The 18,869-nt window shown below is 40.6% G+C and overlaps 1 protein-coding gene across 1 annotated transcript in view; it reads right to left on the bottom strand.

Annotated features, from left to right (window-relative positions):
* The window catches only part of letm1 (leucine zipper-EF-hand containing transmembrane protein 1), a 29,707-nt gene that overhangs the window by 5,056 nt on the left and 5,782 nt on the right, over positions 1-18,869 (bottom strand). Inside the window, exons 2-14 of the mRNA XM_080413861.1 lie at positions 16,903-16,960; positions 16,068-16,581; positions 9,770-9,913; positions 8,279-8,416; positions 6,978-7,181; positions 6,295-6,414; positions 5,957-6,088; positions 5,298-5,456; positions 4,706-4,837; positions 4,306-4,338; positions 2,627-2,761; positions 2,083-2,276; positions 363-519 (exon numbers count right to left, since the gene is read on the bottom strand). Coding sequence (XP_080269987.1) covers positions 363-519; positions 2,083-2,276; positions 2,627-2,761; positions 4,306-4,338; positions 4,706-4,837; positions 5,298-5,456; positions 5,957-6,088; positions 6,295-6,414; positions 6,978-7,181; positions 8,279-8,416; positions 9,770-9,913; positions 16,068-16,581; positions 16,903-16,960 — 2,120 coding nt within the window. The remainder of the gene's footprint in view (positions 1-362; positions 520-2,082; positions 2,277-2,626; positions 2,762-4,305; positions 4,339-4,705; positions 4,838-5,297; positions 5,457-5,956; positions 6,089-6,294; positions 6,415-6,977; positions 7,182-8,278; positions 8,417-9,769; positions 9,914-16,067; positions 16,582-16,902; positions 16,961-18,869) is intronic.

Below are 18,869 nucleotides of genomic sequence, written 5' to 3' on the forward strand. Positions count from 1 at the left end.
CGGACAGTGTGTTCATGATTTGAGGCGTTTCGTTAAAAATGGGCCATTCCTGCAAATTTTGGAAGACAATCAGGATGGATCTTAGCCAATCAGGATGGAATATGAAAAATCAAACAGATCCGCCGTATTGATCATATGACTATAGAGATAATGTGTACCGATTTGTGCGATGTTTTGGACAAAAACAGGCCAATGTGATTCGGGCAGAGGTTCTGCCGATCGGTCCAACGGTGCTGGAGATTAGCTGCTCACAGACAGACGGAAAGACGCACACACGGACGGACAGGGGCGAAAACATAAGTCTCGGCCACACCTTCGGCCTGGCGGAGACAATGAACCCCAAAAACCCATTCGCAACATACTTTGATGACATCATCAATGTCGATTTTGCCATCTTTGTTGTCGTCCAGTGCGTCGGCGAGGCTCTGCAGCTTATGTTCTGGAATGTTCTGAATCTGCCTCATGATGTTGATGAGCTCGTCAATGCTGACCAGGTTCTCCCTGAAGGTGTAGAAGAGACTGTATACAGGAAACGATTACTATTACACTGACATAAAATGGTGGCTGAGATCAGGGAGAGGGGGGCCAGAGGTCAGGAGGGCACGGCAAGGGGCTTTCAACTGTGTGTTGGATTCAAGGTTCCCTGACTACACAATTAGCCATTTGCTCTATTTAGAGCAAAGGTGCTGAAATGTGATGTCCTACATCTAAAGGTTTGAATTGGAAAGCCTTTTGCTTTTCATACATTACCAATTCAATTAACAATTGCACCAGGGGAATAACATGCTCTAAAAAAAAAGTTGAAATGCAATTAAGTGTACCAATCTACTGAACAATTACTCATTTTAGATTATTACTAGTTTGAGATTAATATTTGTTAACAGGAGTTATTCTGACCAACTCTTGTTAACAAACCAAATTGTATCTGTTAGCTTTCAATCTTTGAAATCTTTCAAATTAAGCAGTTTCAATCGAAATCATTTGATTGAATAGTTACTGTTACTTCATCCATGATGAAGATTAAAAGACGGATGATGCAGTAAGTAACGTGAGTGTACAACAACCCAATGGAAAGCACCTCGATATAGGGAACAGAAATTAAAGCCAGCTAAAACCTTATTTCGCAATGGATGTATGACCGGTACAGTCCTACAATTAACATTGTAAAATAAAGTGCTACTGGGGGCTAAGCTACTGCAAAAGCAAAATGAATAGCTGTTCCTTTTTTCGGTGTAATTTTGGCGCTTTGGTGGTTGATCCATGATGCAATGTTAGCATTTACCAAGCAAGGAAACGGGAGGCATGTTTTCCACATTTCAGCTTACCTTTTGGTGCCACTACATTTCTCAAAGAATAATCTGTGAAATTTTTAATGGGACATTTTTTAAATTTCTGGGAAACCTTTCGTCCCCCCTCTTTATAATCTCTCCACCACCATTTACTTAGTAATGATGCTGAGGATAGTCATGATGATGAATAGAGTTGTTCCGATACCAATATCAGAAAAGCTGCCGATACCGCATAAAATGCTGGTATCGGTATGTATACCAGTCTATGCCAATCCGATACCACATCATTTATCACATAATGATATATAATTTACAGTAAATAATTATTTTGTATTTTGAATGATGTTGCACTACTGTTTTATGTTCAATTAGATTATCAGTATCGACCGATACACAAGTTGCGGTGCGGGTATCGGAATCGGGAAGGGAAAAAATGGTATCGGAACATCTCTAATGATGAAGATGATATTAGGTACAGCGTAAACTACTATACATAGACATGATCACAGAGGCATTGGACAACACACATTTACAATATGTAAATGTGTGAATTTCACAGCAAAGACAAAAACAACTGTTCTAGGGCAAAGAACAATGATCAGACCTGAGGCAATGTTATTTCATGAACTCATTATTATCAAGTTATACTTTATATGGTATTGTGACAAATTGGTTTAGCCTGCTTAAAAGTTCAATGAAATTTGAAATATTTAGATATACATTTCAGCTAATTCAACCGAGGTTTGACAGTACCACCGAAAAGGGTGACGTCCCCAACGTTCCTAAGACTTACCCGACAGGTGGACTGCTTCCACTGTCCATCTGTCCGTCCAGTACCACCTTGTCCTTCTCCAGCTCCCCGATGATCTTGCCAATGCGTCCAATCATGCGGTTGACCCTCTTGGACAGCAGCTGGCTTGCCTTAGACTCCTCTAGCGCCTTCTCCTGGCCTGTCTTAGACAGCTCCTTCTTTATCTCCTCCAGATCCTATGAACAGAGATGAAATATATTGTAGTATCTGCATCAATTATTGTCCACCTACAATAAGCACACACACACACATGCTGATCTAAAATCCTTCATGCTTACAGAAGACAAAAAAAAAACATGAACACAAAGACATACGAACACACGTCCCAAACTACTTGTCCACCAAACCCTAACCAAACAAAACGTATACATATTCTTGGCCTTGTTCTTGTCAGCCTCTGCCTCAAATAAGTTACCTTAATGTGTCACTCACACACCAAATAATGCACACAAACACTTTGGCTCATCATGGCTACATCCATTTTGAGACAAACGGGATAAGTGTTCAGTGTGAGTCAGGTCGTCACCTCGCTATATTCTTGCACATCATCCTTCAAGTCCTCCAGTTCCTCCTTCTCCAGAGTCAACAGCTTCCTCTGCTCCTTCAGTTTAGAACAGGCATCACCCAACGTATCAATCTCCTCCTTGGTAATCTCCTCTCCCTGGAAATGAAATACACCATCAATACAAAAGATTCCTTCCAAAAAGAGACATATGTTGTTTGGTACCCTCTTCTAAAATAGCCAACACACAGTATAATCCTCAGTGTTAAAGGAAAATTGCAGATTTTCCACCAGAATCCCATGGTTCTGATTTGAAGAGATCAGTAACATACTGTCAAAACATACAGTCTTCTGTGTATTTTCCCACTAAATGTTGACAAAAACCATGATGTCAAAAGTGTCATTTAATATGAGGGGTTTTAGCACACTATTGATCTCCTCACATCAGAAAATGGGATTCATGTTGAAAATCAGCAAATTTTCCATTTCATTTATCAGAAGTTTTTTAAATTGTGACACGAATGACACAAAATCACATACTGGGCAGTGGGTGTGTTAGAAATGTGGAATCATGAGTTTTCATGAGCATTTTGAAAATGTATCCATCAATTACTTTGCAATACAATGTATATACATCCTAAAAATACATAAATATAAATATATAAAAATGTCAAGTAACATACACAGATAAAATATTAACCCACAACCCCACAAAAAGGGTAGAAAAAGGAGTTTGAATAACCTAGCGGGTGTATCCATAGCATATCAACAAACTTACTTATAGAACTAAAAGGTTGTTATTTAGGGAAGGAAAGGGTTTAAAGGGGTAGTTCACCCCCAAAATAACTTTTTTTCTATTGATTACTCACCCCATGGAGCCTTGAATTCATGGATATTTTTTAGTTTTTGTCGCATTCCTTCCTTTATTATTTGATTATAATAAATTTAGCCCCATTGATTCCGGTAGGAGACACAAATGCATTTGTGTCTCCTACCGGAATCAATGGGGACAAATTTATTATAATCAAATTATTGGCTTAGTAATGTGACAAAAACAAAAAAATATCTATGAATTCAAGGCTCCATGGGGTGAGTAATCAATAGAAAAAAAGTTATTTTGGGGGTGAACTACCCCTTTAATACAGTGTCTGACCCCAGGAGTGTCAAGGATAAAGGAGAGGTAGAAGGTCCATAAAAACCTGGTTCAAATAGCATTTTCAAATACCCTAATACAGTATAGTATTTATTTTATCCAACTTGGAGCAACCGATGCGTGACATTTAGTAAATTAATACACTCAATCATTTGATGGCCCTATTCTATGCTAAACCAATATAACTGGCTGTAAAACAGGGACATTGGCAGATGCTGTACATTTTGATAAAGTAGGAAAACTTGGACAACTGCGAATGACAGAAAAGTACTGTATACTAACTAACAAATCACATTCAATCAATCATAGCACACTGTCAAATACTGGGTATATGTGTGCATTTTATGCCTTCCCCATTTGTAACACTGTGTTCAATCATAAACACGTGGCAAACTCCACCCATCTAGCAGTCCAAGAAGTATAAAACAAACACTGTACAGCCTTTGAAAATACTCTCTGATCTAGGTGAGGGTCCCCGGGTATCTAGGGAGAAACCAGACACATGCAGGGCTAAACTGGTTTGGATGAGAGGGACAGCTGTCAATCTAACCTGGAAACGCAGGAACTTCTGCCACTGTTCAAACTGTATGGCAGAGAGTGGCAGGGTGATTGGTAAAAACATTACATCAAACAAGTGACGGACAACAGGTACAACATGACAGATCAAGATGTAAGCACTTTTGGAGTTGACAATCCTCCGATATACCAGATCAATGTTCTGTATGGTCTCATAAATCATAAATTTCATTACATTGTACCATGTACAGTATTAATGTGGAAGGTGTTCATTACAGTAGAAAGGAAAAAATACAACAATCCACCACAGTCAACAAAATCTATGAGGGGGGAATCCTGCCATCACATCTACATGTAATAAAGATCTTACAGTATGGGTCCAAAGTCCAGCTTAAAAAAAACTGGTGTACTGAGTGAGTGTTGACAGACATTACCTTCATTGTGTCCAAGACAGGTGCAGTGTCTCTGAGTATCTCAGAGTGTTTGGCCACATCAGCACTAGACAAGACTCGTTCTGTATCCACCAGGGCCCGCTTGGCTCTTTCTGCTTCCAGATCCTCCTCACCCTCCCATGGACGACACAGATGAAGAACAGTCAATAACAATTATCTACAAAAAACTAATAGTGGGCCTTCAAAGTAGTAATACTGTAATGTAGAAATTATGAAAGCGCTAAAGATTCATGAGTTCATTTCTATCCTGCCATTAAGTAAATTGTTCAGTATCTAAAGAAAGAAAGAAAGCAAGTCTCTGTTACCATCCATACTAACTTATTACAGTGAATATTTCAATTGGGAGCAAAGCATTTCAATTACGGCTATATATCACACTCTTAATAGACAGACATCTACTAAGACTGTAATGTGTAACGTTCACTCTATTAAATATGAATCATAATGACCTAGGAGACAAAACTATTTTATCATCATTTTTTAAGTTTATTTTTTGCATGTCCTTATAAACTTCAATAAGAAAGATTACAGTATAAAAGGTACTAATAGATAAGACAGCAGGTCGGCCTCTTACTTTGGCAGCTTTCTCTGCAGCGTCGGCCAACCTCTCCATCTCTCTGTCCTTATTGTCCTGGCGTATGGCTTTTTCCTCTTGCAGTGTGGCCTCCAACTTGGCCTTATTGTCCACCTTAGACAGCTCCATCTCAGCTACTATCACCTGGGCTTCCTTCGTCTGGGCAATGAGGGGAGGAAAGGAGGGGAGGGGAGGATTGAGAAAATTATGATGATTGATCATATATTGATAAAAGAGACCATTTAGTTTGGAAGAATACACTTTTCAATCATACCCACTCCTTATCAACCTAGGCAAGGCCCTATATACTTTGTTGACTGGGGTCCCCCAGTTGGCTGTACTTGGCCCCTCCTTTTTTCCCCTCAACACCAAATCTCTTTGACATAAATAGCCAATCTACAAGCTCACGTGTCGCATTGGGAGCTTGTAGATCTTTTTTTTTTATGTAACCAAATGCAAAGCCTAAAAATGTTAGCATTCATGAAAAAAAAGGCTACAGTATGTTTATGTGCAATATATGGCTGAAGCTGTAAATAGACACATATTGACACCTGTATGGTCCTTAAACACACTTGAGTAACTGGCCATCCCACCACCTCCCCGTAACAGATTCCTAATAAAACTACATATAAAATAGAGACACAGCCACGCTAGCGTACCACAATCTCAGGCAGGGTCTGCAGAGTGCTCTTCAGCTGGTCAGCAGGGGACAGGGTGTCAGGGAGGTACATGGCTCTGGACAGTAGCAGCAGGGACGTGGGGATGTGCTGGTTTAGATGGAGCTCCAACCACTACAGATGGAGAAACAAACAGAGGCCATGTTATGTCTGATGTCACAATTCTGTATACTAAATACATTTACCCCATCTATTAGAAAAGGAAGTTAGTAAAGCAAAAGGTCCTTTGTTCTTTTGTTTTTTTTGTGAAATTGGTCAAGTTTACCACACTACTTACTACACACACACACACACACACTCATTTAGTCCATTATTTTTACCTGGCTGAGCTGCTCTCTCAGTCGGTCTTCTGTGACTCCCAGAGACCTCATCCCTCTGACTCTGCACGCAGCCTGGACCTCATTCACATTCAGACTCTCCAGTCCCTCGTCTGCTATCAGCTGGAAGAATGGACAGGACATCGTTTAGATTAGAAGACAGCCTTCAGCTCATACTGAACTGGGATCAGAATGGGTCAATTCAGAAGATAGAAATCAGCTTGTACTAAACTGAGGTCAGAATCAGTCACTTTAGTGTGACAAAAATAGCAAAAGGGCAGATCTACAAGCTCACAACATGTCGCAACGTTTGTAGATCTATTTTTGCTATTTGTCGTACAACAAAGTATATAGAGCATAATTAACATTTAAACCGTATATACCTCCAGGGCTCTATTACTTGGTCTACATTTTCCCCTTCACATCAAATCTCTTCGCAGAAAATAGCCAAACTACAAGCTCACAATGCATTCCTGTAAGCTTGTAGATCTGCCATTATCGCCAAATGTTTTCCCCAGCATGGACTCTAGAGTTCATGATGTGGTTAAAGTGACATTCATTCTACAATGACGGTGTTTATCAATGTGCGGTCCAGGGATCCATTTGGTTCCATTTGTACGCTTTCAGAGTTATGGGGGTCCTTGAAATTAAACAGTTTGAGAACCACTGCTCGGTGATATTGTCACCTTGTCGTCGGCGCGGATGGCTCTGAGCTTCATGATGAGCTGGAAGCGCAGGAAGTTGTTGGTGCCGATGGACTGCAGCTCCAGCAGGCGACACAGTGCCACCAGCTGGGGTCTGGTCAGGTTGTCCAGGGTCAACTCATCCTCAAACAGCTTGGCGAAGCGGATGATCTGCTCGTTGCTGGGACGCTCCCCAGAGTTTCGGATCTAGGAGGAAGAGGAATGCATGGGCTGGGCAATTAACAAATAGATGTATATCGAAACCAAGATTTGGAACCAGTAGCAGACTTAATCCTGCTCATAAATTAATCAATTAATTAAGAAGCAATGCAATATTTTTTTTTTATGTCCTATATATATCAACAAAATTGACATGAATAGATTTTTTATAAATCGTCAAAATCAATTAGTCCGATTAACCACTTAAGCCATGTATTATATAGTACTTTGTTGTGCAATGGTGGCATGCAAACAATTGTGAAAACAGCCCATCTACAAGCTCACAATGCGTTCCGATCTGCCATTTTTTAGATTACTACTAAAAAGTAATCGTTTATTAATTGTAATCGAGGCAAAGGTTTGAAATAATCGTGATACTAATGTGAGGTCATATCGTCTAACCCTATAATGCAGTATTAATTGATGTGGCCGGCAGTGAAACGCCCTCTCACAGGGTCCATTTCGTTACATTTGTACACTCTCTACCATTTCGTTACATTTGTACACTCAACATTTTTTTTTATTAATAAAACATGATTTTAACCAACCTGTGTGTTGCTATATTAAATAGAATATAATTGGCACATCTGCAGTGGTTAAAGGTGGCCTCCCTACTCCTCCAGTGTATTGGAGTAGGAAAACAGATTGAAAAAGGTGCGCTAGTTTTCACCAATGGAGGCGTGCTGTCTGAAGGTGACTTGAGCCACGTCATGCTGAGCGTTGCAAAGTCACTTTCGGCCATCCGAGTTATGTCCCGATAGGGACAGAATCGTAAATTATCGTTCCCCCTAGTCTCTGTACCTCCGAGACGTCATTTCTTTTTTTGATGGGGGGCCCCGCCCCGCCGCGGAGGAGCACGGGAGGTGAAATCGAAGAAAACCTGACTGGTTTTTCAATCATACTGTAACATATATATACCCTGGTGTCAGGTAGGACACCTACTGGTTAGCAAGCAATATCTCCCCTGGGAAAGTAGGCATGCCAACTTGACCAAGCGGGCCGGGGATCACCAAGACTCATGTCTTTCATGTCCAATAGGATGTATACATTGTATTGGAGACCTTGGAGCACATGCAGAGACCAACCTTCTGGAAGAAGGTGGAGAACTCCTCAGTGACATTGTCCTTGACAACCCTGTTCCTCAGAGCGATCTCCTCCACTGTGTCCTGAAGGAACTTAGCCATCTCCAGTTTGACCCGCAGCTCCTTCTTCAACCTCTCCTCCTGAAACGAGGACACCCGTTAAACACTCACTGACAATGCTGACACACACACACACACACACACACACATTAGACCAGCGTCCAGCGATAAACATATTCATGTCAAGGACCCCTAAATTGACACACATTAGGCCATGGACCCCCATAAGAGAAGATTCCTGTTGGATTACATTCCATTTAGTACATGATTCTACAACAGTCTACATTGTTTGAGGGGAGATAACAGTGGAGAGTGAAACCTATGATCTGGATAGTGAATCTTAAACATTCTCTGATTGAGCAGTTGAATAATAGTGAAATTAAAATGTTTTTCATTTTGCTGAGGGCCCCCCTGGAATCCTCTCAAGGACCCCCTTGAGGTCTGCAGAGATTCCACTTTGAGAACCACTGCTCTAGACTGAATTACGTATATAGTAAATAATAGTATTTTTCCCATACATTAAATATTTGTTTCACACTTGTTTGAAAACAAATACAAACTAAAAGTCACTAAAACAGGCTGCTAAAAACAGAGGAAGCCGAATATAAAAGGGACAACAAGAGATCATAAACAACAGAATAGCCATGCAGCACTGCAGGACATTTTTGGAAGAACATAACTTTTACATAACTGTAAAAGTTGACCTGGGCTCAAGGTTGCAGGTTGAGGCCAAAAAGGTTAGGGATGGTAGGCAAGCTAGTGCATGGTTAAGGATTACAATTCAAATGGGATTAAGGCTAGACCACTTTACAGGTAAATTTAACCCTCATTAAGACCAGCTCATTAGAACTCTGTGGGAAAGTTAAACTCTAGGTGAAAGGTCATTGCCCAGTAAAATCCTCAGGTGCTGTAAGTGATATTTTTACAAAACGTTTTTCGTTACAAAGTTGTCTATATTCAGATAATAATCATTGCTATATCGTGTTTGTTCAGTAACAGGGTTCTCCTCATCTAAGTAAAGTAAATAAATTCTCAGGTAGGTTACAAATTTCATCCCATCAGGAGAGAGAATGCCACAAAGATGATGTATGAGCTTGTCTGCTCATTTATTTGTATCATCACTTCAAATTTTACTTGTTTGTCCTGTATGAGTTTATCTCTCCTAATTGGTGGAAATTGGTATCCCAACCTTAAAATAGATTTTCTGTTTATTAAAGAGCTGGAGAGACTAGGACACCCCTGTTATTGAACAAAAGCTCTACAGTTATGATTGCTATGGGAATATACCGTAGAGCTATTTAACACTTAATAAAAAAGAAAAGAAAATCATTCAAAGAACCTTTAATTCAAGATATTTGTACAGTCTGAGTTATAAAGAGATAGATTAACTGTGCACTGGGCACCAGATGTCAGTATTGAGTAAATGAATACTACCTTCTTGGACTGAGTCTCGAAGGTGGACGGCAACATGTTGGGGAAGAGTTTCAATGCGACAGGAAGTAAGAACTCCATGAAGGGCACAATGATGAACACCAGGAAGGGGAGGAGCCTAAACACGTCGGCACACGTTCTCAGGAACTGAGGAGAAAAGGCTTGTTTAAGGTATTGGTCGACAGAGCGCATATATTATACACAGAATAATTTCAATTAGTAATTTAAAATTGTTGATGATGACAAGCAGGAAAGAGAGAAGCCTTTAGACGTCTTCACGTTCTCATAACTGTGTAGGAAAACTTCAAAGGCTGGTATTTACAATTAGCTAAATGTCCCTTTGACAATAAACATATTCATAACAGAAAAAAGAGGGGGAGGAGACATTAAGACTTGACGGTGCACTTAACATGCTTTTTACCGTTATGAATTTGTTAAGAATGTGGAAAGGGGAAGTGTCTAAAGTGTCAACTCATGTTCATGAAATGAATATTAATACTAATCACTATTATGGAGCATTTCATACATATTATTTTTAATTATTTCTGGAAATGTATTTCAAAGCCTCCCTCCTGTAGTTGTATCCCTCAAGTCTTTGGAAGCTAAGGATGACATCGCGCACAATAGACCAGAGCCTAGCTATCTCAATAACATCCACATTGAAGTTCTACTGTGTTCCACCAGGCTGTAGATTGTCCATGTGTCCAGCAGGGGACAGCGTTGAGCAGAGAGCAGCTACCAGAGAGAGCTGTGAATAATGTTCAGCTCATTTCCCTTTGTCTTCTCCTACAATCACCCCACTCAACCCTCTTAATAGCAGCTTTGACAGTCAGCACTTTTGACCCCATGACCTTACATCACTGTGGCAACAGAATCCTCCTAATTCAGTAGTTTGCTATTTGTACTGGAGCTGAAGACTGTAGTGAACATTCTGCCTTGTGAGGCTTCAAAAAGTACAACTACAACTGTGCCAAAATCAATTGGTGAACATGAAAATTCTTGGCCTTTTTTAAATCGAGGGCAATGATAGACTTGGCATATTAAGCATAAACCACAGCAATCCTCAAAGAATGTCAGTCTACTGATTGTCCACTAACCGGTCCTACGTTATTGATGAGACACTTATCCATGGACCATAATACGATTACAGCTGAATTGACAGACCCGATTATTTTTGATACATATTGTTATCATGATTTTCATATTTATCAGTCTGAATGATACGGGAAATATAATTGAATACTGCACTCTTTGCATCTCATGCCAACATATTAACTATTTTAAATTATAGCGTACTGTAAATTCTACAAGAAATCAAATGTTTCTGTATGGTCAACACACCAGTATTGAATGACTGCCGACTGCCGAAAATATAATCCATGATAAGAAATCATTACACATTATCAACTTTCCAACTAATATACATAAAATCAAATCTATCAAGTCAAATGCAGGCATCCTAATGCCTGATTGATACGTGGATGTGTCGTGTCTCGCATAGAAAATAGTCGACCTACAAGATCACTACTTGTTGTGCTGTGACGTTTTGGGAGCTTGTAGATTGGCTATTTTCAGTTAAGGGGTGCCCAGAGGGGGGTATGGTCTCTAGGGAGTCCACTCTCTGTCCACCTGCATGTCAGAAGCAGGGAGAGTGAGGGATTTAGGCAGAGAGTGAAAAGGCCTTTGTCCTCAGCACCATTGACATGTATACCACCTCACGGAGCTTCACTTAAAAAAAGAGGGATGTGGGTGGATGGAGAAAGAAAGAGAAAGAGAAAAGGAATACTTCTGTTCTACAGCTCAAATGTAATATGGATGAAAGGGGAGATGGAGTGACTGGATGGATGGGTGAATAGAGAAATGGAAGTGAGAAATCCATAAGTTACAGATTGCAGTATTGTACATATGCCTAAGGAGGAGGGGGAGGTGGAAGAGAGAATGAGATGGAAGGAGGACATGTTTGAGGAAGGAAGAGACGGCTGAGCTATACTGCTACAGAATAGAATAAAATAAAGACCCAGAAATAGTGTTAGGAATGTGTTCTAATGATAGACTTGGCAGGGTGGGATGGAGGGTCACAGGGAGGGAAGGAGAGCTACATGCATAGACAGCCATGGCAGGCTGGATGAATGAAGGGAAAGAAGGATTTCCATCCATCCATATATTGTTTCTATGTATTTTCTATTGTACTACCCCTTCTACATCACATCTTTCCTCGCCGCTGACACAATTTCCAACGAAGTTCCATAATCTTATACATCACATATAAATTATATATCTCATAAAGGCAGGAGAAGGAGAGAACTGTGTGTGTGTGTGTGTGTGTGTGTGTGTGTGTGTGTGTGTGTGTGTGTGTGTGTGTGTGTGTGTGTGTGTGTGACAGATTAACAATGAAAGACCCTGCAGGCTGAGGCCTGTGTGAGTGAGTGAATATGAAAAGAGAAGAGATTAACAAGCCAGAGTTGAATAGAAGTCTAAGGGTCAGGGAGTGCACCTCCCACGGAGTGAGCTGCATTTGAAAAGGTGTAGATGGGGTGTGATGAGGGCCCGATGGGGGGCAGGGGCACAAGACCCTCGATTACCACAGTTTTTTTGTGGAGATCACCCACTACTGTAAACTGGGGAGTTTGTTTGGCATAGGTACTGCAATGGTAAGAGCATGATTCTAATACTAGCAGTTAGAGTAGACTCTCAATGTCCTCACTATTTATACATTACCATACTACAGGACAATTTCATTGTTGAATGTTGAAAACTGGGACATTTTAGTATTTTAGAGATATTTGTCGGGACACCCAGCTTGAAATCGGGAAAGTCTCAGACTATTCGAGACGTCTGGCCACCGTAGTGTAGCAGGCTATGTATTGTGAAAATAAGTACATTTTATCATGTATAATTTGGACATTTAGCAGCCATTACGCCTCTTGACTAGGTGACTTGACTAGGTCGGAACAAAGTGCAAGGTCGAATTAAGTGCCATAAACAAAATTTCACAATGATTCAAACAGTTAACACCAACTGCATAAGAAATAGATCAGCTATTTTTGACAAAAATAGCCAGGGTTGATTTGGTTAAAGACAACATATTCGAATGTTAGAATTTTCAAGGATTTCCAGCACATCCCGTACCAACCCAGAGTACAAGGGCACGTTCTCCAACAAGGGTGTGAGTCCAGGGTGTAACCACAGGAGCACACACTGTGCTTCTCAATTTACCAACAATATTCATGCCTTGCCAGTGATGTCTGCTATGTCTGCATGACCAGTGAACTGCATGACCTGGGGTCAGCCTGCTCACCTTCCCTGTAAGGAAATAGTGACAGGGGTAACCCTTCCCTAGCCTGGTAAACCCTCCCTCCGGAAATCTCATTTCCATTTGATTTCAGGAGTGAGTCTGGCATGATCGCCCATTCTGCAATATTGGCTGTGGGCTGGAGTTGGGCGGGAGTAATACCGTTGACTGACAACCCCTTCAGCCAATGATCGTTGTTCCCCTTCAGCAGTTCATTTTTACCACCTCCAGGCTATGGGACGCAACAGGACTAGGTTGCCTTATTCGGATACATGCGTGTCACTGCCCGCCCCTGCCGGTTCTCTACATTTTTTTTTAAAATAGGCTCTGTCATGATTAATTGACCACATATATGAAGTTAAACATCTAAATTCTATCCAAACGATATCTTAAAAGTAAATTCCGTGCCTCAAAAAATAAGTTTGAGAGCATTTTAAAACCGAAAGTAAGAAGTGAAGACAACGCACAACGACAACGGCTGCCGTTCGTCTTTTGGCGGCTGCACTCAGGCTGCACTCGGTCCCATTCGGGCTCACTCGAACTCGCCACCTGATTGGCCAACTGTCGCTGTCAATCACAGAACGATGAGCGACGACGCTGATAGGCTAGTTTTTTTGGTAATGCGCTAGAAACGCCCATACAAGCCTTCATGCCAGACTCACTCCTGAAATCAAATGGAAATGAGATTTCCGGAGGGAGGTTCACCAGGCTAACCCTTCCCAACACTGGCTTATTGCCTTGGGCCATAATCCAATCCTGACCTTCTATGAATATAATATGGCATGTTGCCTGGAGACAGTCATAATGTTATGACACAGGAAATGCAAGTGACTGGACAGTGACATCACAGTGTGGTAACAGGACAATTACACTCAATTATGTCACTCAAAGTCACAGCAAAAATAAGGGCTGGACTGACTGGGAAATTCTGGACCAATAATGCAGATGTTTAAAATATTAATTTGGTACAATTGTGCCGTTATTCAAGAACAGATGAGCATTAGCCACTGGTCTGGCATCAGTGAATGTCATCTTATTTTCCTATACACCCGTGGCAGTGAACAAGGCGAGTATCGGCCGATACTAATGTTTGGGCGAGTATTCGCTGCATCCCTAGCTGAAATCTCCTCCTGGAGAGTTCTAATCCAGTATCACGGTCTGCAACCATTTTCCTGTAACTGATCCAACTAGATTTGGGATTAGCCATAAACGATGTGTAGACTTAAAGGTAGGGTAAGTGATTTACTTTGGTTAAAATAAGTGTTAAATAGCTCTATATTCTGATAGTACTCATTGCTATTAGAGTGTTTGTTCAGTAAAAGGAGTCTCCATGTCTCTTTATTAAACAGAAAATGCATTTTCAGTACTCTCTCCTGATTGGCTTAAATGTTGTCACCTACCTGAAAATGTACCATATTCTGTTTACTAAAGAGCTGGAGGGACCCCTACTACTATCAGAATATAGTACTTTAACCTTTTAACAAAAAAACGAAAATTACCAAAAAATATCACTTACCCTACCTTTAACTCTCTCAGTGCCAGAACGAGAAATCCCGAGTTAAAAATAATATATATATATATATATATATATATATATATATATATATATATATATATATATATATATATATATATATATATATATATATATATATATATATATATATATATTTATTTATTTATTTATTTATTTTCCAGAACCCAAGATATCATTATCTGAAGATTTGCAGCTCCATCCACTCTTTGTTTAACCTATAACTGAAAAAGGCTGTATCTCGCTTCCTAAGCACTTTTTTTTTTCTTTGAAAAAAAAAAAAGAAAAAAGTTGGCACAGTTCGCAATATTTTTTTTATTTCATTGGCACTGAAAGAGTTAACTGTCTAACCTGAATCACCACTCCGTCACCCACGATCTTTACAAGTACTGCTCTGCACTTGTCAGATGCCCTGCTAACACCAATTTAGGACAGGAAATGTAACTGTGATCTTGTTAAAGAAAGGCTGCTGAACAATAGATAAGATAGTTGTACAACAAAATATTTTGTATACAAATGAACCATGTACAGTCCAAGTTTACCAGCAACTGGCTGATGGTTTGTGTTAACTTCCCACATTGCCCAATTATACATTTATTTCATAGTGTAAGTCATTGCTCACTATGTGATATATTTGTGATGTACATATGCGATGTGTAGAATTATCCCAAAAAACTTATAATATGCACCATTAAATGCTGGTTATATATTGAAAGTGAATAAGTGAAACTGCCACCAATTTACTTGCAGAATTAGCCTATTTTATCAACCAGGGCTACTGTAATTCCAAATATCTCAAGTACCTGCAGCTGGATGAGCTGAACCGCTTTTAAAAAAAAGGCCTTTCCGGAATTAAACATTTTTAAATTGTATTATTACTGTCTAGATTAGAGAAGTAAGTTTGTTACTGCAAGCTAGTTTGAATCCCTGGTTAAACAATTCAGGAAAGGAGAATGAATAACTAACACTCCCTCTCTCAACCAATACCATGAAAGTGCCTTTGAGTTAGTTATTTCACCCACAGTTGTTCCCGTGGGACAGTTGTGTGTCAACTAGCAGAACAGTGCAGTTGTTCTGGGGATCTGCCAGGTATGAACGTAACAGTGTAAAAGTTAAAGGAAGGAGCTGGAAAAGAGCATATACCATCAGAATCCTTCCCTAATCTAAAGGAAGATTTGAAAAGACTGGAACCATCAATAAAAGTGATTTTGAAACTAGCAAACTTCTGATATTGTGGTACAGTAGGTTAAGACTTCATGTATGTACAGATGATTCTTTCATGTGCTGTATATCACTGAACTTGTTGAATCTGATGAATTTATCCAAATAAAAAGAAAATTACAAAAAAGGTAAGAGACTGCTCAATTTTAATTCTCCGTTTGTCCACCTGTGTCAACTCCCTCTTTGTAACTGGTCACCGGTTTCTGTAAATACAATTATTTCTTCCTCCCCTGTGGCTCCTGTTGACCTCTTACCTGTCTTCTCTCTCGTCGGGACAGCATGTGCCCATTCAGGACCTGCCAGAGCATGCGTCCTGCAATGGTAGTGTCTATCCAGAGCAGCCTGAAGCCATGGTAATAGTGTTTGATCTCGTCCACCACCCTTTGTCGTATCGTCCGCCTAACAGGCTCAGCATCCAGCGTGGGGCTATAGACGGGGCCCCCCTCCTCCAGCGTCTTGTTCCTGTCCTTCAGCGAGCGCAGCGACTTCTCCACCTTCGAGTTGTCCCACCTCCTCTGTGTCGTGTGTATCCACCGCATGCTCCCTCCGACGTCCTGGTGGCGCTGGCGTCGCCGGGTTACCATCCCCTGGCTCACCCCCGTAAGGGGCGGGTATGAGGACGAGAAGGCCCCAACCGTGATACCACAGTAGAATGTCTGGGAGTCCATGGTGTGTGGACCGTACGGCAAAGTGTAGCCGTCTGGTAAGGGGAGAGAAGGGCCGAATGTGTAGGGCTGGGCCAGGCTGCCAAGATGAAGGCCATCCATTCTATCAGTTGTATGACAAGATATGCAGATTAAAAACTAAGACAATAATTGTTTTACAGCAGGAATTTAACATGCCAAGTAATATTCAAGAATATTGGTCTGTTGGTCTACTTATCTGGATTCACAGACAGAGATATGAAGAGTTTATACCAAAAGTAGATATCCACTCAACACACTTTTATCAATTTAATGATGGTACAATGTTTGGAAGTTTCTAAATGAAATTTATTGTGGTCTATCTATTCCACAATTAATTTCTGGGTCAAATAGTCTCCTTTTTCTTGTCATGAAATTAGTTCATAATTCAGTGTAATTGGCTTACTTCTGACTGGAGAGTCGGAGTGCTGTGCAGTTGAAACAGGCACCATCTTGTAGTTTCCCTAGAAAGAAGGCAAAAAACATGAACAGCTGGGTACTGATAACAAGCCATTAGGCATGTGAGCGCACACAGTGCGAGATTTTAAGAACACCTGTTAGTTAGCAGAAAACAAAAGCAGCACACATGAACTAAATAGATAACCTATAGTAATGTTGGGGCAGCTTCATTTCTCAATCAAATTAGTCTGCAGGGCCATTAGCAGGGAAATCTGTTTTGTTAGGCTAAGTGAAAAGGTGTTGGCCTTTGCTAAACAATTAGCACAATATGTAAAAAAAAAAATAGTTTTATTATCATCATTTCAAACCTACGTATGTTCCTGCTGTTCCACATACAGCCAACCAATTGAGGAAATCGCAAATTGAGGCTTATTTTAACATTTGCTTTTATTGAAATATCCAAGACCGTTTTTAAGACAGGTTCTTCAGAACATGAATTGTATTGCTAGTTTGACCATTTTTATTCTGTAATTGCACCCACTACTGAGGCTCTTGAATGTTTTTGTTAAATTAATAAAGCATTAAAGTGCCAATATGTTGGTTCTTCGGTTGAGCACAGATAAAAGCAACTTTGGTACATTTCACATGGGAGTTGGGACCGCCCCACGTCAGCTGCAGTGGTGTCATGGGGGCCACACGGGGTAGGACAGCGTGTGGCCGGTAAATTTTTCACGCGCAAGGTACGGCACAGTACAGAGCACGCACCCCCCCCTAGATTCACGAGCCAAGTACCCAAATGGCTACTTCGCATAACAGGTTTACAAGTGAGTGTGAAAATGTGTCCTCACTCCTCGCATTTATAGGCTACACGGTAAGCAACACAGCATCTTGGCTTCAGTAGCCACTGCTGCCAGTATCCTATATGCACGCTGCTGCAATGCCTCAGCCACCGTCGAAGAAGAGAAAGACACTCGTTCAAAGCGAACTTTTAGTTTCAGCTCTATAATTCATGGCATTCCTTGAATTTATATTACAAAAAAAAAAATCCTATACAAACATGTTAACTGCTTTAAGGTAAAATAAAATGCACGCGCATGCGTGACGTCATTAAAATATCGTTCGGCCACCAATACACCCCTGGTCAGCTGTGCTCCACAGATGCATTTTACATGGGACATCATTGTAAAGATAAATAGATAGGCTTTCTAATTATATCAGATACAATGCTACTAGTACCGTAACAACAGAGATATGATCAACAAAAGACCCATTTACAAACCTTTTATTTTTAGGAATTTACAAAGACTTAAATACTAGATTTTCAGGCTGCTACGAAGCCTGAAGATCTAGTCCTACAGGTATATTATGCTGATCAAAGCAATGGTCTGTGTCACCGAGTTATGGCCATTTGAAGTGTCATTTGAAGAGCGCAAACCTGTGGTTTGGAACCGTTTAGATATGTGCTTACATTGTTTGTGTGCGTGTGCGTGTGCGTATATATATATATATATATATATATATATATATATATATATATATATACATTTGTATTCTTATCATTTTCACCCTCTGTGCATGGCTATATTATGGACCCAGGACATTCACATCCACGGGAGGCCCAGGGAGGGAGACCTGAATACTGGAGGCACCTGTCAGGGTAAACATGGTACACACAGACTGAGGGAGGGGGCAGCCCTAAGATCTCTACAGGCCAATCCACTCAGCTCAGAGGTGAGTGGACACGCCTCTTCCTGCTCTGAGCAGAGGTGAGTGGACACGCCTCTTCCTGCATTGTCACATGGCCTACTGGAGAGTCCAGTAAGCTGCGTCCAGTAAAGCCAGGGTGGAACATGACAGGCCAGGGCTTATAGCCAGTGGGACACAGAGTTTACTGGAACCGTGTCAGCTTTGTGTAAATGTGTATTGAGCTACTGTAGCTAGCGGTTACACAATCTACAGAAAGAAAGGCCTGGA

The sequence above is a fragment of the Gymnoscopelus braueri genome (genome assembly GCF_963280865.1).
Source record: "Gymnoscopelus braueri genome assembly, chromosome: 19".
Classification (NCBI taxonomy): Eukaryota; Metazoa; Chordata; class Actinopteri; order Myctophiformes; family Myctophidae; genus Gymnoscopelus; species Gymnoscopelus braueri.